Here is a 23851-nt window from a genome sequence, read left to right as displayed (position 1 = left end):
AATGTGGGGACCGGTGAGGTGAAAACACTTTTTCTGTGTATATCTTCATAAACCACACAGGCCATGGTCGTATCTAGAAGGGAGCCCGCAAATTGCCTAACTATTTCAGATCAATGCCGCGAGAGTTTTCCACACTTTGCTGGCTCCCTTGTAGCTACTACCTCATGTTGGTGTTTCACCACCGGTGATTGGCTGCTTTTAGAGTCAGTCAGTGACGTTACAATCAGTGATTGGCTGGAGTTGCCGCCGCTCCATAATGCAGTGTTCTCGTCACGGCGTCTGGAAAGAGGACGGAAAGGAAAGATGGCTGCCACTGTGTTAGCCACATCTGTACACCTTCTTGCTTCTACTGTGGGATATTGAAGCAAAGGTAAACGTGTTTAAAAGATATATTTATTGAAACGACATGTTTTTAAGTCAAAAGCAGTGGGTAAAGGGTCATCAAAGCATTGACATTACTATGCACCACCTACTAGTTAGTGTTAGCATGCTAGAGAGGCATGTGTGTGCAGGAGGAAGTAAACAACAGACTCATAACAGACTCATAACAGACAGACAGCAGACAGACAGCTACTGTAGCTGCACTGGTGTCTTACTGTTTATGTTCATAGTTGCAACACTCATTTCCGTTCATACATACACACAGACTGCCTGTGTTTACAGACTTGGCAGCTAATGCAGATAGGAAATATGTTTTATTTCACTTGACTTTCCTGACAGTAGAGTTGCAGATATTATTAATCTGTGTTTGTACCAGTCTTAAACATACAACTTTGCCTCTGTTATTGTAATTAAGAAAAAGCTGTAATCTCGATACAGACATAAAGTTTGTTATATGTGTTTTATAACGTGTGTTGTAAGATGTGTTTTTCCGATTTGTAGCAGTGTTCCATTTATTGTAAGGAAAGACACCTGGTAGCCTCCAAGGGGGGTTTTGGTTGTCTAACTAACCTGTTGCTTTAAAGCAGTGTTGTATATGTAGATCAGCTAGTGATTTTAAATACTTAACATTCAGCAAAAAATCTTTATTGTCTGCCTTATATTTACCAAGAACAGTGTGCTCAGCAGATCTCATATCACCCAAAGCTAATTTAGTATCTTTGGACATTTTCCCAGCTGTCATGGAGAAGCAGAGAACGCAGCTGACTCCAGAGCAAGATGCCCTGGAGCACATAGTTGCTTGCAGAGACAAACCCTTCCTGGAGGAAAGGTTTATAGACTCCTTTAAAGGTAGGAGGTACATTTCTGATAGCGGTCTAGATGTTAATATTGACGGGATATCTGGTATTATTTGACAAAAGGTCAGTCCTTTTGAGCCCTTTTTCTGTTATGAAGATGTGAATGATTCAAAACAGAATATTAGAGGGGGAGTCGGAGGGAAATAAGTGCCTTCCATCGAAGATGTACGAAACTAAACATTGGTGCTTTTTAATCAAGTTATTAAATGTTTTTATAGAGCGAGACAAGCACTGGTATTCACAGACTATTGTCAACTTAAATGTACAAGCCCATTTACACTCACTTGTAAGTATATTTCTGTTCTTTAGGAGTTAAAGTAAGACGTTCTTGGAAAATGAACGATAACCCAGTTTAGAGTCAAACAAGGCAGACTGAGGGGAAATTAGAATTTCTGCATAGTAAAGATTAAAAAAAGAACTTACATGTTATTTAAGTGCCAAGAGGACATATGTCTCAATGTGAAAATATATTTGTTTGAAAGTAAAACAGTGGTCGTGGTCATGCAAATTGGTCATTATTACACTGTACTAATGTCTTCATGTCAATCTTTGCTTTCCTAGGGAGAGGAGTGTTCACCCACAAATCTATTGAACCATCCATGTTTGTTGTTGAATATCGGGGGAACATCTTTTCTCACAAAGACACAACACCTAAGAAGAAATGTGGTGATACTCTGAATGATTTTTTGTTTCAGTTTTCATGGAAAGGAGCACAGTGGTGGTAAGTTTTGTCAGAAAGAGACCTGGTTAGGTTATTAAATCAACATGGTTAAGTGCAGTCATTTTAAGAGTGGTTTAAGTTTCATTAAGAGTATTCTGCTTACAGCGCTGATGCCTCGAAAGAGGACAGGACCCTAGGACGACTCGTGAATGACGATCACATAAGTCCCAACTGTGAAATGAAGAAGATCTTCTGTGAGGGAAAACCACACCTGTGCCTGTTTGCAGTTACAGAAATATCTCCGGGCGAGGAGATAACTTACAACTATGGGGACTCATCTTACCCGTGGCGATCAAAGGTAAGTTTGTGTTATAGAAGGAGCCTTGCTTTTGATTTTTGCATTAGAATTACAGTCACTTGCCAGTTTATTAGGTACACCTAGCAAAAATGTATGCAGTCCTGTAATAAATCCTCCAGAATATGGTTTTAATGTTCAGTTTTTGTTGAAATTGTTTTAGAGAGAGCCTACTCTCATTGATATAAATGGGGGGGACAAATATAATACAAAAGTAATACATAAATGGATAATATAAAATATAATAAACTGGCAAATGAGTGTATGCCATGTGTTAGATGTAAGGTTTTGACTTGGGACAGTTTCCAGGCCTACCGCTCTGTATTTAGAGTGAAAGCCATCCCAGTCGTAAATCTAGAATGGCTGTAGTCATACTGGAAACCGTGTGCCATGTTCATTTTTGATCCTGCAGGGAACTGTCATCACTTAATCATCATAGCTCTTTCTGGGACATCCTAACACACATCATATAGCTATTTAGGGGGACTCTGTAAAAATCAGATATTGCTTGTTAACAGTGACACTTGTGGCCGTTAAGTCAACGACAGCATCCTGTTGCTCGCGCTTATACTCGTACTACTGATACACATGAAACTGAACGTGATTGACAGGCATCATGTTGATTAATGTTAGCAACATTAGCAGCTAAATCGTCAATATCACTATACGTATATTTCACTTGCTTGGCAGTAATGTTAGCTGACCAAACGAAGGTCCCTCCATGAATGGAAGGCCCGGCCAATGTTGATCCTATTGTTAACTTTTCTTGCTTCAGCCTCTCAACCGTGGTCAGAAGGAACAGGGGAGACACCGTAGTTTAGGTCTCCTGGAGGCAACGTTACTCGCTCCGGAGTTAACCCCTCCACCCCCTTGAGGAGCTGCAGCATTTGTTTCTGCACAAATTATAACTGCCACTGAACATTCACCTGATATTCTCAAAGCTAAACTAACTCTCTTCTGCTCCGCTGCTCGCTCGATTTCTCACACACTCGCTGCCGCTCTTTCTCTCTTGCTTCACCACTCACTTCCCACGTGCACACACACTCCCACAACACTAGTTTTTCTCCGACGTCGGTCACATTCCTGTTTTTTAAGATGGTCTTCACCAGATATAACTTTGTTTTTTTGTGCTTTCGTGGAGTTTGTGTTGGAGTCTGAGTTGTGGTGGCGGATGGTCGTTTGTTGCCGTTTGCGGACTCCATTTCTTTTTTTTTGTCACTTTAGTCTTTATTGCTTTTTTGCATACACAAATAAAACACACATATAGAAACGAAACTTGCAACAGTGCAGTGAGGGGTTCAGTTTACAATTGATGATGCAGTATTCAGGGTTATTTTCTTCTTAAAACATTTTCCAATAACTTACAGTTTTTACAGTACAATTATACAATGCTTATGTCTTTATGTCTATACCTAATCCATTTTTCCCATTTTCTGTTAAACTCATCTTCTTTCACTCTTAGAGAATAAGTCATTTTCTCCATCACAAATATTCCCTGTACTATTTCTAACCATTGACTAAGTCTGGGGGTGTCCGCTACAAGCCATTTTCTTGTAATGGCCTTTCTGCCAGCTGTGAGTAGGATTTTAACCAGGTACTGATCTTCCTTCAGCACCACTGAAGTTATATTACCCAAGTACAAAATGGAACATTTCTTAATAATTATATATCCTAATACCTCCTTTAATACTGAGTTCATTCTGTCCCAAAATGGTTCTATTTTTGGGCAACTCCAGAAGATATGTGCATGATTTGCATCTGTATGGCCACATTGTCTCCAGCATGTTTGTTGTTTTAGAATTTGCTTGCTTTTTATGTTAGGCGTAATGAAGAAACGAATCAGATTTTTCCAATTAAATTCTCTCCAGAATTGTGAATTAGTGGATGTCTGTAGTGTTACACACATATCATGCCATTCTTCTTCTGAGATTTTGATGTTCAATTCCTTTTCCCACTTTAATTTCACATAGGATGTATTCTTTGCTTGACATTCCATTAAGCCATGATAAAGTTTAGAGATAATCCTTGATGCTTTTTGATGATATGCATTGACTATAACTTCTACCACTGGATTCTTCTCTTCTGGTGCCTCCCTTTTTACGTTTTTGTTGTAATATTCTCTCAGTTGGAAATATCTAAACAAGTCTTGGTTGCGAAGTGCAAATCTGTCCTTCAAATCTTGAAAACTTCTCAGGTCTCCATTTTTAGTAACAGTACAAAACGCAGTCATTCCTTTTTTCATCCATTCTTTAAATGTTGAGTCATACATCCCTGGTCTGAACTCCCCATCCAAAGCTATCCATTTTAGCACTTTTTGTCGATTTTTCAATTTAAGTTGTCTGGTAAGAGTGAACCAGGTTTCCAAAGTAAATATTGTTATTGGATCGATTATATTCCTGATATGCCCTGGAAGCGCTTTTTCTCCCAAGAGTGCTTGGATGTGGAAATCAGGGATACATGTCTCAATCTGTTTCCACCTAGCTATGTAGCTATCATCACACCAATTAATTAGAGGTCGAAGTTGGGCTGCATAGAAATATGTCCTAAAATTTGGAAGTGCCATTCCACCTTTGTCCTTTGGCAACTGAAGTGTAGTGTATCGAACTCTGGCCTTCTTCCCTCCCCAAATAAATCTAGATATTAATTTATCCCATTCTGTGAATTGTTTTAGTGGGACCTCTATTGGCAGAGATTGAAACAAGTACAATAACCTTGGCAAAATATTCATTTTCACCACATTTATTTTACTGCTAAAATCCATTGGGTATGTGGACCATCTTTCTATATCCCTTCTTATGTTTAGGTTAATGTGGTTATAATTGGCCCCATACAACATTGATATATTTTTCGTTATATGTACCCCTAGGTATTTAATTGATTTTGAATCCCATTTAATATTATACTTTTGCCTGATTTCTTCTTGAGGAACACAGTTAAATAGGAGGATTTGAGTTTTTGAAATATTCAATTTATATCCTGCATAGAAATTAAATTTATCTATGATCTCCATCATCCTTGGAAAGGAGGTGTTTACATCCGTGAGATACATCATTACGTCATCTGCAAAAAGGCCAATTCTATGTTCTCTGTCTTTTATAGTTATTCCCCTCAGTTCCCTATCTTGACGGATCGCTTGAGCCAATGGTTCAATATATATAGCAAACAGGGTAGGGCTAAGACAACATCCCTGTCTCGTTCCTCTTCCTAACACAAATCTCTCCGTCAAGGACCCATTCACCTTTACTCTTGCAGAGGGTTGCTGGTAGATTGCTTTAATAACTTGAATAGAATTTTGGGAAAAGCCAAATCTTTCTAGTGTTTGATATAAAAATTCCCAATTAACCCTATCGAAAGCCTTTTCTGCATCTAGGCTTATCAGGATAGCGCGTGTACTTTCTTTTTGAATCTTGTGTATTATATGTAGGGTTCTTCTAATACTATCTTGTGTTTGTCTGCCTGTTATAAAACCAGTCTGGTCTTCATCAATTAAATCTGGCATGAACTTTTCAAATCGTTTGGAGATAATTGAGGTATATAATTTATAGTCCACATTTAGAATTGATATCGGTCTGTAGTTAGTACAATTTTCCTTGTCTTTGTTCTCTTTGGGGATTAGTGTTATAATTGCCTCTTTCCATGATGGGGGTGTCTTGCCTTCCTTTATAATCCAGTTAAAGGTTCTCAGAAGAAGTGGCTTCAGCTCGTTACGGAATAATTTATACCATTCAATAGGAAAACTGTCGCTACCTGGGGCCTTGTTTGTTTTCATCCTACCAATTGCCTTCTCTATCTCGTCCAGTGATATTTCTGCAGTGATTGTTTTATTTTGTGTCTCTCCAATACAGGGCAGATCAATTGTACGTAAAAAAGTCTTTATTGATTCTCCATCTGCTGTAGAAGTTTGTGTATATAATTCTTTATAATATTCCTGGAATATATGTTCTATTTCTTTTGGATCACTCTTCAATTTCTGTGTACAGGGGTCTTTAATTTTGTGTATGGTATTATCGGCCTGTTGTTTGCGTATCCTTCGGGCAAGTAATTTAGTGGATTTAGGGCCCAGCTCATAATATGCCTGTTTTACAAATCTTGCTTTTTTCTCCACCTCTTGACCCAATATCCCATCCATTTGTCTCCTCAAATCTTCTATTTGTTTATACGTTTTCTGGTCCTTATTATTTTTGTACTTCTGTTCTAAATCCTTCAGGTCTAATATCAATTTATCGTATGTTTTCATTCTGGCCTTTTTAATATATGATGCCCTAGCTATTAACCTTCCTCGTATTACAGCCTTCAATGTGTCCCATAATATGGATGGGTCCACCTCCCCATTATCATTCTCCTCTAGATATCTTTTGATTTCCAATTTAATGTCATTAACAGTTGTTTTATCATTCAGCATGCCAACATTTAAACGCCATACTGTGTTTTTCCTTCTACTATCCATTTGAATAGTTAAGTATATGGCATTATGGTCTGATACATCGGCCACTCCAATTCTGCAGTCTGTTACCCTATAGCAGTCTTCTTTCTGCATTAAAAAATAGTCTATTCTGGAGTAAACTGAGTGCGGTATTGAGTAATGCGTATAGTCTCTTTCTAAAGGGTGAAAATTCCTCCAGACATTCAGGAAACCAATTTCTTCACATGTAGTGTTTAGTAGTTTTGTTAACTGGTTCTTATTCTTCTTTTTGCTTGTCGTATCAAGACTATGGTTCAATACTACATTCAGATCCCCCCCGCATATACAAATTCCTTCTGCTTCCACTGCAATGATATCAAATAGGGATTTGAAAAAGTGTTTATCGCTATCTGGGGGCGCATAGACATTTACCAGCGTTAGAACATTATTATCAACTTTGCCCTTTATTATGATATACCTCCCTTCTTTGTCTTTTATTTCTTTAAAAATTTCTAATTTAACTGAGTTTGATATCAAGATTGCCACTCCTCTTTTATGACTACAAGTATGTGAGCTATAATATGTGTTTTTGTATCCAAATCTTTTAAATTTTTCGTGTTCTTGTCGCGATAAGTGGGTTTCTTGTAAAAAAGTAATATGCATTTTCTCTTTTTTCAATTTAGTCATGACTTTGGCCCTCTTAATTGGATTACCCAAACCATTTACATTCAAAGACATCAGCTTAAGTCCCTGACACTGCATCATTACACTTAGTGTGATTGATTTCACCGTATCCCCTCAAAAACATAACAACACACACATGAACAGTTATTAACATAATACAAACCAGAAATACAAGGAACCTCCAAATGTGGGGTGATCTCCCGTTCATCCCCAAATCCCCGTTGGTGGGTGGAGGGGAAATCCCCATCTCTACTGAGGGCCCCTCCCTAGACCCAGAACTACACCCAACTAGTGGGGTTTCACTGCGTCTAGATAAGTCCAACTTAAACAACCTGACCTCTCCCAGCCGGTCCTCAATGTAATAATTAAACTAAAGAAGTCTGAAAAAAAAAGAATTCAGATATCTCCACTGTGTATCCATTCTGTTGTATAGTCATTTTTCTGTTGAATATGGGCAAAGCTTGGTTCAATGTTTTTTAATTAGTCTTTGATGCAAAGTCTGCCCCTTTAAAGTTTTTCATCGTCTCTTCTCATTCAGCTATATGTTGTTGCAGTCCATAACCCTACCTGCTTTTCTCCTGGTCCGCAGTGGGATCTCTTTCCTTAAGCAAAACGTTTTATGATCTCCACTGGTAGTTTTGCAGCTTCTCCCTCACCCGGTGCGCTGTACCCAGCCTCTGGTCCTTCCCCTGCCGCTGCCACTCCGCTGCTCCTCGCATCATCCCGTTCGCTGCAGGTCCCAGGTCGCCGCCTGGCACTTCCACCGTGAACCCTCTCTCCTTCATGTCCCGGGCTGCCTCCCTGGCGCTGTCGTATGTCTTCACTCCGTTATTCCAATGAATCCGTATTTTAGCGAGCGGTGTCTGGAACCGGATTCCTTTTTCCTTGAGCGCCTTTTTGATGCCCGCATATGCCTTTCGTTTCTGGACAATTTCAGTAGGATAGTCATGATCAAAGAAAAGTTGTTTACCTCCGACGTGTATCTTCTTCTGCCACGCTTTCCTTAAAATCATCTCCTTCCTCTCAAACTGCAGAAAGTTGACCACCACTGATCTGGGTGTGGCGGTGCTCTGGCTCGGTTTTGGGGCGAGCGACCTGTGGGCCCGTTGGATCTGGAGATTAGTTCCCTCTGGCAACTCGAGTTCAGCGCTCAGGAGCTGCTCCAGGTATTTGGATGTGGAGCTACCTTCGGTATCCTCCAGTAGGCCGAAAACTCGAATATTATTTCTTCTTGATCTTCCTTCGAGGTCAGTTAGTTTCCCTTGCATCCGACATGTCTGCTCCCACACCGCCGTCAGTGTCTCGTTGGCGTCTGTCTTCCACTCCTCCAGCTCAGCTATGCGGGTCTGTGTTTCTGTGATGCTCGCCTGTTGTTTCTGTAGCTCGCGGTGGTTTTCTGTTAGCTTACGGTCTATTTCTTGCTGGAGATTGGTGATTTCTTCCTTCATCTCCCTCTTCAGCTCGACTTTAAACATGTTTAGTTCGTGTCGTAACTCCTGTTTGAGCTCTTTTATATCTTTACTGATGGTAGCGAGTCCCTCTCGCAGCATCTCTGTGTGGTCCTGTTCCATTCGCTCCGTTGCGTCCTCCTCGTGTTCGCTAGCTTCGTGTTCGGAGTTAGCTTTTGTTGCAGGTTGTTCTCGCGTTTTGTTTTGCTTTTTATTGTTATTCCGACTTCTTGTATTATATTTTCTTCTCATATCTTACTTTTACTGTCGAGTTACATTTGTTTTGAGGGTTTATTTTAACCGACTCGGGAGAGCAAGTTCACTATGCGTCTACTCTCTCCGCCATCTTCCCGGAAGCCCACCGGACTCCATTTCTAACCAAACGTTAGCTATGGTTGCACACTGTTAGCCCTGTAAGCAGAGCTGAAAATAAAGGCACTCCCGAGCGCCCATGACATCACATGCATTGGAATTCCCCGGTAAAACGGCCGGCATTCTACAGGCTGATAGAGGAAACCCAGAAAGTTGCGGAAAGTCTCATTTTTTAGGTTAGATTACAACCTGCTCACACATTGGCAATAAAAAAACAATTAAAATACATTTGTATGTGTAAAAACTTACAAACAGTCCCTTAAGTTGTGCTGTCTGCTCATTCAGACAATCTCATAACTGGCTCTGTCCAGTTTGTCTTGATTGACAAAAGGGTCCGACTTTGTGATGAAAAATATATAAGACCAAAATGAAAATAAAATGGTCTTTGGGACAAGTGTGCATTTTGAAATAAGAATTGTTAGCTTGATGCGAAATGACCTGCAATAAATGTTAATTGTGGAAAGAAGCAGGATACAATAACATGAAATTATAATGAACAGAATGTTAAGAATATATTGGATTATCTACAATTTCATGGTTTTACTATATATTTTGTCTGTATTTATTCAAGTGATTAATTAATTTAGTCATTAACTATTAATGTTGAACACTTTGGGACTCCATACGTCTCACCTACACAGCAGGTATAATGTGTAGTATTATTTTAATTAAGGCAGTACACAGAGAGACTCAAATTTGCAGTTTACTATGCAGAAAAATCCAAGTGTCTAATTTCCGCATGATTTTTCTATTGCATTTGACATTTACAGGCGTCCTATGATGGATCGAGTAGTTCGTACTCAGACTTTTATGCTACTTCATCAACACCAAAGAATGAAAGGGTATGTAAAAGAAAAATGTCTCGATCGGCTTTTTCTGGCCACTCCAGCAAATGAGGCCGGACTGCTGTATTATGCCTAGTTCACACTACACCACTTTCGCCCTGATTTTCCACTCCCCGACAAAAGCCCCAGATCAGAGGCAAATTGGTGTTGGCTTGCCGCTCACACATCAGTGCTTGAGCGTCATGTGTTAATTTCTATGAGACGCAAGCCTAAAATCTTGCCGACGCTTGCCGATGCCTCGCAGACACATTCCAGATATCTAGCATGCTAAATATGTGGACCTGTCAAGGACTCCGGCCGCAAGCTACAGACTATGAGAGTGCAAGACACGAGTTGAGGGGAAACCTGGGGGAGGAGGGGTCGCCTGTAACAATAAAAACACAGAGTTATTGTTGCACCTAGAGGAATAAAAAGTAAAAAAGAGTATGGAAACAGGCTATTTTGTAAACACGTGCAAACGATCAGCAATATGTATCGCGTACGGTATCGCGTCATTTACCGTGTATTTCTCGTGTTTGTTTTTGTTACAAAACATAGTTTGGAGACCTCATCAGGGATTCATCCCGGTGAGAGATGTAGTGTGTGACTTCCTCTCTCCAGTCAGTCATGTAGTGTGAAAACCACAATGACTTCAAGACTCCTGATTACAAGACAGCACGTTGTGTAGTGTGAACAGTGCAGCGATCTTGACCACTTTAAAAGTCTTGTAGTGTGAACTTGGCTTTAGCAGCATATGCACACAGCTCTCACACACCTCTAAAGCTCACTAATGAACATAAACTGGGCTGTGTGGTAAAGCAGTAGATTGCATGTGTTTCTGTGTGTTTGTGTATAAAGTTATGTGCTGTATGTACTACATTTCTTGTTTCTACTGTATTTCCAGCTTGAAGACTCGTCGGCTTCCAGCTTTGAAAATTCCTGCTCTGATGATGACAACGAACTAGCTGACAGTGGACCAAGTCATAGCAATGAAATCAACAGTCAGCTGGATATCAGGGACAACTCACCTTTTGCTTCATACGTTCAGCAGGAAGACGAAGCCGCCTTAAGCTCTGATGAACTCGGCTGGGATGGAGACCACAGCTCCAGCGAGGCTACACCAAACCTCAGAGGCCCTTCTCGCACCAGTAAAAATTACTGTTACGTTTGCGGGAAAGCTGTTGCTAAAATTTCTCGTCATCTTTTAAGGCATGCTGATGAACAGCCTGATATCGCTGAAGCTTTGGCGTTGCCCAAAACCTCCAACGATCGAAAGAAGTTATTTGACGAATTACGTAACCGGGGAAATTACCAACATAATCAAGAGGTTTTGAAGAACAACAGCGGAGAGTTAAAACTGAGAAGACGACCGAAAACCGCGGTGATCAGTACTAAAACACATGCGCATTGTCCACATTGTAAAGGCATGTATGGACGTAAGAAGATGTGGAGGCATGTAGCCCGCTGTCCTTCTAGGACAACAACAGACTCTGCAACAGGCGACAAGACAAGAGTTTTAGGCGAGTCACCATTCTCCAAAGGAATTCCAGCTGTAGTGTACAAGATGCTCTCAGCTATGAAACAAGATGAGATTGCAGCTGCAGTTCAAAATGATTTCCTTCTAAGACGGCTGGCACAGTATCTGTCCGAGACGTATGGAAATAATCCACGTAAACACGATTACATCAGACAGAGGCTGCGAGAAATGGGAAGACTTTTGTTAACACTTCATGAAAAGTCCATATTGAGCTTCGAAGATGCTATCAAACCCGAAAACTTCTGCAAAACTGTTGAGGCCGTTAAAGACATCGCTGGTTTCGATAAAAAGATGCAGAGCTATAACAAGCCAAGTCTTGCTTTGAAATTAGGACATTCATTGAAAAAAAATGTGCACCATTGTCCTCACCGGAGCTGATGGCAACGAGCAGACGATGAGAGACGCAAAGACATTCATTAAACTGTGTGAAAAAGAATGGTCTGAACTTGTCTCCCTCACAGCCCTCGCTTCGTTGGGTGGACGAAAAGTAAACAAACCGTCTACCATACCATTCACACGGGATGTTCAGGTGTTCTACAGGTACCTGGAAACAGCATCAGCTTCTGCCAGTGAAAGCCTGAAGAAGTATGAAAGCCCGCAGGTCTACAGTGCACTCTGTAGGGTGACACTGGCACAAACATCCATCTTAAGCAAATGTGCACCTGAGGTTTCAAAAATGACACTGAAGACATTCCAGGAGAGAAACTACTCGACCCAAGTGTTGTCCAAGCACTTCATCAGGATAAATATTGTGGACAGGACTGGCCAAAACGTTGCTGTCTTGTTGACCTCTGAACTTGTCAGTGCAATGACGCTTCTCGTGAACAAGAGAGAAGTATGTGGCGTACACATGGACAATCCTTTCTTATTTGCAAAGCCAAACTCTTCTCCAACAAGCCTCTACCACGGAACGAACTGCATCAGGGCCTTTTCAAGTCTGTGTCGTGCAAAGAACCCAGAGCATTTCAGGTCAGTGCATCTTCACAAGCACATCGCAAGAGTCTTCCAGATTCTCAACCTGGAGAACGACGAGCTCGATCACCTCGCTAAACTGTTGGGCCATGACATCCGGGCCGACAGGGACTATTATCGACTGCCAGAGGCAGCTGTGGAACTTGCAAAAATATCGAAACTTCTTCTGGCAATGGAAAAGGGTTCTCTTGAAAGATTCAAAGGAAACTCTCTGGAGGAAATTGAGATTGAGGGTATGTGTCCAGTGTACATGTCTGACCTGCCAGTGGAGACAAATCACTTCTTAAACTACAAATAGACACATACTATATCTTGCGTTTTATTCCAGATGAATTGGAGCCAGATGTGGAGCAGGGCAACCCTGAAAACTGTGATGCTGAGGAGGATGATGAAGACTCTAATCTTTTACTTCAGCAGAGCGGTGTGTTCCCGTACCCATTTATCTGTAATATTCATACTTTTATTTACTTTACTTTGCAGGGACGGCCAATGACACTGAAGTTTATAATGCACATTGCAACATTGCCTCTTCCTGATTCCCTTTTGGTCAATTTTAATAAAGACAATACTTTTAAATATTTAAAGGTGATATGAATCACTGAAATAAAATAACATAAATCAAATAATTAGGGCTGCCAATCAATTAAAATATTTAATCGCAATTAATCAGACATTTTTTTTATCTTTTCAAAATGTTCCTGTTCAAAAGGGAGATTTGCCATTTGCTAATACTCTTATCAACATGGGAGTGGACGAATATGCTGCTTTTTTGCAAATATCTGTATATATTTACTATTTGGAATCAATTAACAACACAAAACAATGACAAATATTGTCCAGAAACCCTCACAGGTACTGCATTTAGCATAAAACAATATGCTCAAATCATAACATGGCAAACTGCAGCCCAACAGGCAACAACAGCTGTCAGTGTGTCAGTGTGCTGACTTGACTATGACTTGCCCCAAACTGCATATGATTATCATAAAGTGGGCATGTCTGTAAAGGGGAAACTCGTTGGGTACCCATAGAACCTATTTACATTCACACATTTTGAGGTCAGAGGTCAAGGGACCCCTTTGAAAACAGCCATGACAATTTTACCTCGCTGAGCCACTACAACCTAACAATCGCAGGTTTCGTTAATGCGTTAAAGAAATAAGTGCTGTTAAAATGAATTTATGCCTTATTATCATGTTAACTTTGACAGCCCTACAAATAATCAATAAATGATGTGGCAATAAGAATGCAATAAATAAATAAATTGCAAGTTCAACACAGGTTGAACACGTTTAAAGTTTTCCAAGATAAACACAAGGTTTTTGTATGACACCGATGTTAGTTTCGTTTATGGATTCATTTTTAATATTTTTGAATAATTCTTCCAGATGCTGCGGAACAACAAGGCAGGCAACAAACTCCTGAGCAAGATGCCCTGGAGCACATAAAGGCTCGCATAGACAAACCCTTCCTGGAGGAAAGGTTTATAGACCCCTTTAAAGGTTCATTTCTTTCATTCTTTTTTATTTAACCCTTTATTTAAAGGTGCGCTTTTTATTGTTCTAGATGTCTTTTCATAGAGATACCTGTGCACAATATCAAGAGCTATCAATGGGATGGTTGATCAATAACTGTATCTAATCTATGTGCTTTTTTATTAATCCTTGCTTTTATAGGGAGAGGTGTGGTTACCCATGAATCCATTGAACCATCCGCCTTCGTTGTTGAGTATCGGGGGAACATTTTCTCTCACAGAGAAACTAGGAAAAAGAAGTGCGGTGATACTCTGAATAATTATTTGTTTGACTTCTCATGGAATGGAACAAAGTGGCGGTGAGTACACTGCTTTTTCAGATTTTTTCATTAAAGGAGGGTAGTTGTTTTTAAATGGTCTATTTTGGCTTTTGTTATAGGGGAAACTTTACAGTATTCAAGATAAAGATTGAAGTATCCAAATCAAGTCTTGACCACCCTCCTCTATGCATGCTGCATGAATTTCTTGTGTGTGTGCAGTAAATTTTCTTTCTCTGTTTTAACTGCACTGCTATGTCTGGTACTTCTTCGTCCTCAATTTCTCTTATTTGTGTATCTGGTTAGCTTAAAGCTGCAGTAGGCAGTATGTTTTTGGCATCATTGGGCAAAAATTCCATAATAACCTTTCAGCATATTGTAATTCAAGTGTTCTGAGAGAAAACTAGACTTCTGCTCCTCCTCATGGCTCTGTTTTCAGGCTTTAAAAATTCTAGCCCGTGACGGGAGATTTTGGCCAATCACAGGTCAGTTCAGAGAGAGAGAGCGTTCCTATTGGCTGTTCATTCAACGGAGAGAGCTGTCAATCACTCGCAAACTCCGATCAAACAGTCAAACTAGGCAGTGCTGATCAAATATGAATTAATATTCTGTTACTGTAATGCCTATTTCGCTCCTCAAATGTTTTCAGAATCATCTTGTAGTGTACTGTTTAGCTGTAAAATGAGAAAGTTTGCTCCGGCTGGTGGGCGGTGCTTGGTGTTTCCTCAACTGATCTCAACATGGCTGCCGGGTCACAAACTTTCTCATTTTACAGCTAAACAGTACACTACAAGATGATTCTGAAAACATTTGAAGAGAGAAATAGGCATTACAGTAACAAAATATTGATTCATATTTGATCAGCGCTGCCTAGTTTGACCGTTTGATCGGAGTTCATGAGTGACTGACAGCTGCTCAGAGACGGCAGACTCCAGCTCGGCTCTGATTGGTTGTTTTCCTCCGGTCTGTGAAATCTTGCAGATGCCGTTAGGAGCACCGGAGGACACAGAGGCACATGATTTTTTTCAGATTACCTGTTTCATGTACTACTGTCAGGATATAGTGACCGTTTTATAAAATAACTTTTTTAAATCATATTTGCTCCGACCTGCCTACTCTGTACTTTTATTGCATGTCTTTATTGTATTTGTAATTTCAGGACTAAATTAAAAACTAGGGGATTGTCCTTAAATAAACAATAAACACTAAATTGACCAGAGTTATTTTAACATCAGTGCATCTTCAAGAGTGTGAATTTGGAAAAGCTAGGCAGAATGTAGGAGGATGTAAAAGTCATGTGTGATATAACAGATATTTTAACAGTGGTTTAAGTTTCATTAAGAGTATTTTTGTTTGCAGCGTTGATGCTGCGAACGAGGACGGAACCCTCGGGAGACTCGCGAATGACAATCACACAAGTCCCAACTGTGAGATGAAGATTATAGTCTGTGAGGGCAAACCACACTTGTGTCTGTTCGCAGTGACAGAAATATCTCCGGGTGAGGAGATAACGTACAACTACGGGGACTCATCTTACCCGTGGCGCTCAAGGGTAGGTTTATTTTCTGTCATGGATTTTCATTGATTACTCAAGTGTATCTATTGACATCTATTGCAGACATGTCTACAAATCTTTTCACTGTTCTGCCCTCCTCTGTTTATGACAAAATATTAGACAATGGTCTTTATATATTGACATCCAATACACCTCAACAATGACTTTACCTTTTAATCAAAATATCCCTAAAATATTGTCATTGTACATATTGTTAACAAAAACTGAACCTTATAAGCAATGCCAATATAATATAATAATATAATGTAATGTAACAGATCAGTTCACAATTAATTCATTCAAATTAATCACATATTTCTTTTATCCGTTCAAAATGTACCTTAAGGGGAGATTTATCAAGTATTTAATACTCTTAGCAACATATTTGGGCAAATATTGCTTGCTTTATGCAAATGTGTATATATACTTATTGGAAATCAGTTAACAACACAAAACAATTGGTCAATTTTAATAAAGACGATTCTTTCAAATATTCAAAGGTGATATGAATCACTGAAATAAAATAACATAAATCAAATAATTAGGGCTGCCAATCAATTAAAATATTTAATAGCAATTAATCAGACATTTTTTATCTGTTCAAAATGTACGTGTTTAAAAGGGAGATTTGTAATTTGCTAATACTCTTATCAACATGGGAGTGGACAAATATGCTGCTTTATGCAAATGTGTGTATATATTTATTATTGTAAATCATTAACAACACAAAATAATGACAGATATTGTCCAGAAACCCTCACAGGTACTGCATTTAGCATAAAACAATATGCTCCCATCATAACATGGCAAACTGCAGCCCAACAGGCAACAACAGCTGTCAGTGTGTCAGTGTGCTGACTTGACTATGACTTGCCCCAAACTGCATGTGATTATCATAAAGTGGGCATGTCTGTAAAGGGGAGACTCGTGGGTACCCATAGAACCCATTTACATTCACATATCTGGAGGTCAGAGGTCAAGGGACCCCTTTGAAAATGGCCATGACAGTTTTTCTTCGCCAAAATTGAGCGTAACTTTGGAGAGTTATTTAACCTCCTTCGCGACAGCAGGCAGCTGCAGACAGCTAGTACGACATGGTTGGTACCGATGGATTCCTTAGGTTTTCTATTTTCATATGCTCCAGTATCTTCACTCTAGCTTTAAAACTGAGCCCGCTACAACCTAAAAATTGTAAGTTGCGTTAATGCGTTAAAGAAATTAGTGGCGTTGAAACAAATTTGTGTTAACGCATTATTATCGCGTTAACTTTAACAGCCCTAATAGGTGTACCTAATAAACTGGTACGGACGGGAAATAACATAACATGTGTCTTGCCAGCGCAGGCATATTAATGCAGTTTGACCAATTACGATACTATAAAACAAACGTCATGTTGTGTCGTCATATTTCCTCATGACTTTTCCATCTTCTCAATATTTACAGGAATCCAGTGAGGAAGTGAATACATCACAAATAGACCGAAATGCTGCTGCATCTTCATCAGAGGACGAAAGTGTAAGTGTTGAATTTATTTCCCTTATTAATCACCGGGTAGATGTGGCGTTGGAGGCATTGCTATTATGTAAGAACTGTACCCCTTAAGATGTCACTGGTGTCTCCGTTAAAGCTGCAGCAAATATTCTTTTTTGTTTAATTTTCATTCTCAATTAAGATACTTACTTTCTTTCAAAGATTTCAGGGCTACAACTCCTGATTATACGTACACTGTATATATATCTATATATATATATATAGATATATATACATTGTTTGTTTTGTGTTTGGCTATATATAGTGTGTAAAATGACTTGTTCATAATTGCAGGCTGAGGACTCAGCAGGGCCCTCCAGTTCTGCAGCATCCTCCTGTGAGCAACAACCCATCGATGCTTCATGCATCGAGCAGGAGGACGAGGCTGATTACAGCTCTGATGATTCTACCTCTGAACAGCCCAAAGACCCCTCCTTCACCAACAGAAACTATTGTTACGTTTGCGGGAATCCTCAGTCTAAAATTTCTCGTCACCTTTTCACCCATAGAAATGAAGAACCTGACATAGCTGCGGTGTTGAGATTACGCGTAAACTCTAAAGAACGGAAAGCGCTACTGGAGAAGTTGCGAGACAGAGGAAATATCCAACATAATCGAGAGGTTTTGAAGACTCGTCGTGGACAACTGAAAGTGAAAAGAAGAAACGCAAACGTGCCCATCACTGCTAAAACTTTTGCATCCTGTATATATTGTAATAGCATGTACGTTCGCAAGGACATGTGGCGACATATGCAAAAGTGTTCTGCAAAGAAACTCTCAGAACCTCTACCACGCAAGACTAAAGTCTCATCTTTGGTCGTTGCTGCAGAGTTAACAGACCCCCAAAACCTCTCTTCAGATGTGACCAACATGTTAAACACACTGAAGAAAGATGAGATTTCATCTGAAGTCTGGAATGATTCCTTTCTGCTGCAGCTGGCACAGTCTCTGTACCCTTTGAATGAAAAAAAGACCATCAGACCGAGGCTGAGGCATATGGGACAACTCCTGTTAACGTTAAAGAAAAAGTCGATATGTAGCATTGAAGATGCCATCAAACCCCAAAACTTCAGCAAAGTTGTTGAAGCTGTGAGAGAGCTCACTGGCTTCAATGAAGAGAAGAAGTCCTGTGACAGACCGAGTATTATGAAGAGTATGGGAAATTCTCTCAAGAGAATTGGTGACATTAACTTCGCCAGAGCTTGGAAAGAGGGTGCTGATAGTGAGACGATACATGAAGCAGAGACATTTATGAAGTTGTGTGAGAAAGAATGGGGCCAGGCCCCAAAATCAAAAGCAAAGCTGCCAACTGTACCGTTCATACATGACGTGCAGCTTTTTTATGGGTGCATGGAGGAGACAGCAGATTCTGCAGTAGAAAGTCTGACGATGTACGGAAGCTCTCCGGTCTATACTGCGCTTCTCAGAGTAACAGTTGCACAAGTGTCAGTCTTAAACGAAGACACGGCCGAAGTTTCAAGAGCAACTCTCAAGTCATTTGAGGAACGGGACGAGACCGAGCTTCACGAAGACGCTGATGTTAGCCAGTCACAGTTGGACCAAATTCTGTCCAAGCACATCGTGAAGATCAACGTTATGAGCGACAGCGGCCAAAAAGTTGCGGTCACGTTGACCTCTAAACTGCTCAGTGCAATAGCACTGCTTGTGAACAAGAGGGAAGCGTGTGGTGTACATGAAAATAATCCCTTCTTATTTGGAAGACCTGATGGATCATGTACAAGCTTCTACCACGGACACCAGTGCACCAGGACTTTTGCAGCTCGTTGTCGTGCAAAGAACACGGCGAACGTCCGGTCTGTGCTTTTTCATAAGCACATTGCGAGAGTTTTCCAGATTCTCAGCCTCACGGATGACGAGCTTGATCAGCTAGCCAAGCTGTTGGGCCGTGACATTCAGACGGACAGAGAGTATTATCAGACGCCAGAGGCAGCTGTCGACATTGCAAAAATCTCAGAGCTAGTATCAGCTATGGAGAATGGATCTCTTGAAAGATTCGAGGGGAAATCTCTCGAGGAAATTGAGATTCCAGGTACGTGTCCTGTTCAGTATTTAAAGGTGTTGATGTGGAGAAACAAACAAAAGTTTGCTCACGAAATGCATGTTGACTGCATTTGCTTTCTCAAAACATTTGCAGAGCCAATTTCTTTTTCTTTTCTTTTTTACATATTGAAACCAGTGGGCAACCTCCGGTTCTGAAAAGTGAAGCCAATGCAGAAGTGCATTAAACTGTCATTCTTTTTAATAGCCAGCAGGTGGCGACTAAAAAGAAGTCAGATTGTGTTTCAAGTCTTCTTCAATACAGCGCGATGTTCATTTAGGGCGTGGCTACCTTTTGATTGACAGGTCTCTACCGCGGCTTTGTCCAGTCTGGGAGTTGTCTGCGTTTCCATCTTAGAACTTCAACTCTTTCACAGTGTTTTTTCAGTTCATGAGAGTTAATTGTAACATTTCAGTCACCTAAAAATGTCTTCTTCAGCGTTCGGTTGTACTTAACTCCACCCTCTCGTGTCACTTCTGGTTGCAAAATGCCGAACTTGAGGTTTCAAAACGGCAGTCCACAAACCAGTGGGTGACGTCACGGTGACTATGATTAAAACCTGCGTTGTTTACTTGCCAGCAGTCTTCTTCTCTGCCTCTCGCTGGCACATATATTTCTTGGTAAATTACCACCACCTGTCTGTCAATGTGAAACTATTGGCAGGAATGTGTATGTGCGTGTACAAGTTAAAAACCTGCCAATATAAGTATGTTTTAGCTGACAAAAGCCTTTACTTAGATTTCAGTGAAATTATATCAATCAAATTGGTTATTCAAATCAAATTTTAATTAAAAAGAACATTATTACTTATTAACTAAGTTGTTGTATTTATGTCTTTATATTGATTGAAGCCATATCAACATGTCCTATTGGGACTACATACATGTCTTGCTTTCCTTTGAAGATGAATTGGAACCGGTTGTCGAGCAGGACAGCCCCGAAAACTGGGAGGAGGAAGCTGAGGAGGACAATGAAGAATCAGAGGCTTCTTTTCTGCTGCGCGGTATGTAGTAGAGAGACAATCTAGTTCGTAGTTTTCCATGCATTTTCAGTAGCATTGAAGCTGGAAATACGCATTACTACGTTTTCTTTCACAGGCACAAATTAACCCTCCATGACCAGCTGCAGTTCGAGCTGTTAGAGGTTGAATATATATATATATATGTATATATATATATATATATATAAAATCATTAACAGGTTAATATTAGAGTCGGGTGACTTGGTCTCAGAGATTTGGTTTTATTGACTCTTAAAATCGATTTAATTCCGTTACCCACAGGAGTGAGAAAGATTTGCCTTAAAGGTGCAATATCCAGAGCATTAATATAACAGCAAACAACTATTGTCTATGTAAAGATATAGAGGAGTAATGTCTACCTGAGCGGAGAATGAAGTCGCTCTCCCTCTGTGTGTGTTGTAATCAGAGCTTCTCCGTGCTTTGTTGACATCACCGGGCCAGCCGCGCATGCTTTTAGTTCATGCGAGTGTGCCCCACTGGCTAGCTCTGCACTGCTCTCAGACGGCGGTTACAGCTGATAACGGCATCCCGACCGCCGTCGCGGAAGCATAGCTCCCACTCTGCCGCTCCCCCCCCCCACACACAGGTTAACACCGTTAGCGCTGTCAGCAGTGTTGCTTTATTTTCACTGTTAGTGCTGTTAGCTACGAGCCACCAGCTCAGACGTTGCCATGTTGAGAGCCATGCGGAGGCAATCTCCCATTTAGCACCTTTAAAACAACAAAATGAACATCATATGTTTTGTCTTAAATTTTTTTTTTCTTAAATGGACAATTAAAATTCAAAACTCAAGGATAACTTATTTCTATTAAAGGGATAGTTCCCAGCGCCAAATGCGGCTATATTTTCCGTTTGGCGAGTAAATCTCAGAGGGCTATCCGCCACACTGGCGGGGAAACCAAAATAGTCGTGTAATAAAAAACTATGCTCGGTTACACTGAGAGTCTGTGCCGCGTTTTGGTGTCATTTCGGGCACGGTGCTTCTGTCCTCTCTCTTTCTCTGAGTTTGACACACGCACCGTGTGCTTAACGTTAGTGAGTGTAAGGAGATATCATTTCAGTAGAGGTGGGAGTGGGGGGGACGGGTGCACGGCGCGCATTGTGTTTGGTTACTAGAAAGTTCATGTGTTTTTTGGGGTGATGACAACATGGGCAAGATGGGCAAGCTTGGCGGCCCGTAACGGCGGCCTGTAACATTAACCAGTATCCGGGAGCGGAAGCGAGCATGTGACTGACGCTCTGACACTTTCAGTTCAGTTTTTTAGGTGTAAAATCCGTTTTGCTGCTGCCCACGTCCACAGCAGTATATTGCGTTGCTCCCATGCTGGTACTCCTGTCTGTTTCTACAAACTGGGGGGCGTTCAAACCGCAATCTACTGTTGGTAATACACTGACTATGGAGAAGTACCTCATACAATCCCACTACAAAACACCCAAACTATCCTTTTAACTTGACACTAAAGCAGAGTGAAATAATTAATATATTTTATCTAATAAATGCACTTTACTCAAGAATGGGAGTCATAAACAAAAGAGATGGGATACAAAAAATTATATTTGTGCCATAACCAAGGCATGACTTATAGATATTTTATCAAAAATATTTGGCAGTGTCATGAGCACAAACATAACCATGTTCAACTTACTGAGATAAAATAGGATTAATGCCTAGCTCACACTACACAACTTTTGCCCTAATTTTCCGCTCCCCGACAGTTTCTGGAGCTCGACGACAAAAGCCCCAGATCAGAGGCAAATCGCTGTTTGCTCGCCGCTCGGCCGTCATGTGTGAACTGCTCATGCAGACACACCTGTCGGGGACTTCGGCCACGAGCTACAGCCAATGAGAGCGCAAGACACGAGTTGAGGGGAAACCTGGGGGAGGAGGGGTCGCCTGTAACAATAGGAACCTACTGTATGTGTTGCATTTGCAACATGGGGCAAAGTTGACGTCACGTCATTTATATGGTAAATAGACTTGTATTTATATAGCGCTTTTCTAGTCTTTCGACCACTCAAAGCGCTTTACACTACATGTCAGTATTCACCCATTCATGCACTGATGGCAGAGGCTGCTAAGGTGCCAACTTTGCCCATCAGGATCTAATCTAAATACTCATTCTCACAACGATGGCTATGCCTTCGGGAGCAATTTGGGGTTAAGTGTCTTGCTCAAGGACACATCGACATGTGACCCGGAGCAGCCGGGGATCGAACCACCGACCTTCCGATTGGTGGACGACCTGCTCTACCCTCTGAGCCACAGCCGCACCATATATATATATATATATATATCGTTTGTGTTTTTGTGACAAAGCGTAGTTTGGAGACCCGACTCATCAGGGATTCCTTCTGGTGAAAGATCTTGTAGTGTGTGACCCCTTGTCTCCAGTCAGTCATGTAGTGTGAAAACCACTTAAAGACTCCCGATTCCAAGACAGCAAGTTGTGTAGTGTGAACAGTACGGCGTTCTGACGACTTTGAAAGTCGTGTAGTGTGAACTCGGCTTAAGTTGTGTTGCAGTTGACGCTGCTGGTCACAGCAGCTACCCAGTCTGCCGTCTCCACGCTCATCCTTTCTCTGGTGAACAGTGGCAGAGATTTAAAAAAATGTGTTTATGGATTTAAAAGAAACCCAATAGAACCAAATTGAGGAAATGTTTGACTTCTCCAGCTGAATGGAACTGTGGTGATAAATAAAAAGTAAATATTGAACAATAAACGTGTTGGTAATCTCCTCACATAGCTTTACCTGTATGTCCTCTAGGTCTTCCCTACACAAAAGGCTCATTTTCGGTAAAAAAAAAACCCCTCCAGAGTTTCTCTCTCGAGGAAACGTCGCAGTGGCCGGAGCAAGAGGCGGAAGAGTGAAAACGAGGCACCTGAGCTGAATGATGAGAAAAACGAAGAGGTGAACACAGAGAAGGATGACTGGTTGGAGGAAATGCCTGAGAGCCGTGCTGCCAACACAACCGAGGAAACAGTGTCTCGTAGCAATGAGGACGCTACAAACATTTCTTTCAGTGATGATGATGAGGACATGAATGTGGACTTTGACATGGACATGGACACCGATGAGGACACTGTCAGAAATGATGAAGATGGTGACCCAAACGGCTCACCAGCAACGCCTTTGATACCAGATGTGACAAAGCAGGACAATGACAGCAGTGATACTGAGAAGAACAATAGCTCACCTAGCAAGCACCCCAGTGTCACAGACCTTGACATCGATTCGGTGAACAATGTGGAGAAAACAGATCGAAAGAAAGGAGGGGAGCAAAATAACTGGATGGATGTGGATAGCGGGAGTTCCTCTGGCTTCTTAAATACAGGTAAAATAAATCTGGTATTTCTAGATGACAGTCAGGGGATCACCAAAGTCAGTAGGACACATCATTTC

The 23851-nt window shown here is 40.8% G+C and overlaps 2 protein-coding genes across 3 annotated transcripts in view; both read left to right on the top strand.

Moving 5' to 3' along the window:
- The first annotated feature begins 239 nt into the window (after positions 1–239).
- LOC119503036 lies at positions 240–23354 on the top strand. Of its 2 annotated transcripts, XM_037794522.1 has the most exons (14): positions 240–370; positions 1117–1230; positions 1800–1959; positions 2065–2257; positions 9931–10002; positions 10889–12726; positions 12822–12914; positions 13882–13995; positions 14170–14326; positions 15644–15836; positions 17283–17354; positions 17664–19419; positions 20333–20431; positions 23216–23354. In XM_037794522.1, exons 6-14 carry the CDS (start codon positions 11871–11873, stop codon positions 23317–23319), a joined length of 3444 nt encoding a protein of 1147 aa, XP_037650450.1. In that variant the 5' UTR covers positions 240–370; positions 1117–1230; positions 1800–1959; positions 2065–2257; positions 9931–10002; positions 10889–11870; the 3' UTR covers positions 23320–23354. The 2 variants fall into 2 exon arrangements, with proteins under 2 accessions (XP_037650450.1, XP_037650451.1); XM_037794523.1 differs by lacking the exon at positions 9931–10002.
- LOC119503035 (zinc finger MYM-type protein 4-like) overlaps positions 23249–23851 on the top strand; it is a 35454-nt gene continuing 34851 nt past the window's right edge. Inside the window, exon 1 of the mRNA XM_037794521.1 lies at positions 23249–23783. Coding sequence (XP_037650449.1) covers positions 23393–23783 — 391 coding nt within the window. The 5' untranslated portion in view covers positions 23249–23392. The remainder of the gene's footprint in view (positions 23784–23851) is intronic.

Source organism: Sebastes umbrosus, chromosome 15 (genome assembly GCF_015220745.1).
Source record: "Sebastes umbrosus isolate fSebUmb1 chromosome 15, fSebUmb1.pri, whole genome shotgun sequence".
Taxonomy (NCBI): Eukaryota; Metazoa; Chordata; class Actinopteri; order Perciformes; family Sebastidae; genus Sebastes; species Sebastes umbrosus.
Note: the sequence above shows the minus strand (reverse complement) of the source record. Positions and strands in the feature narration are given on the sequence as shown.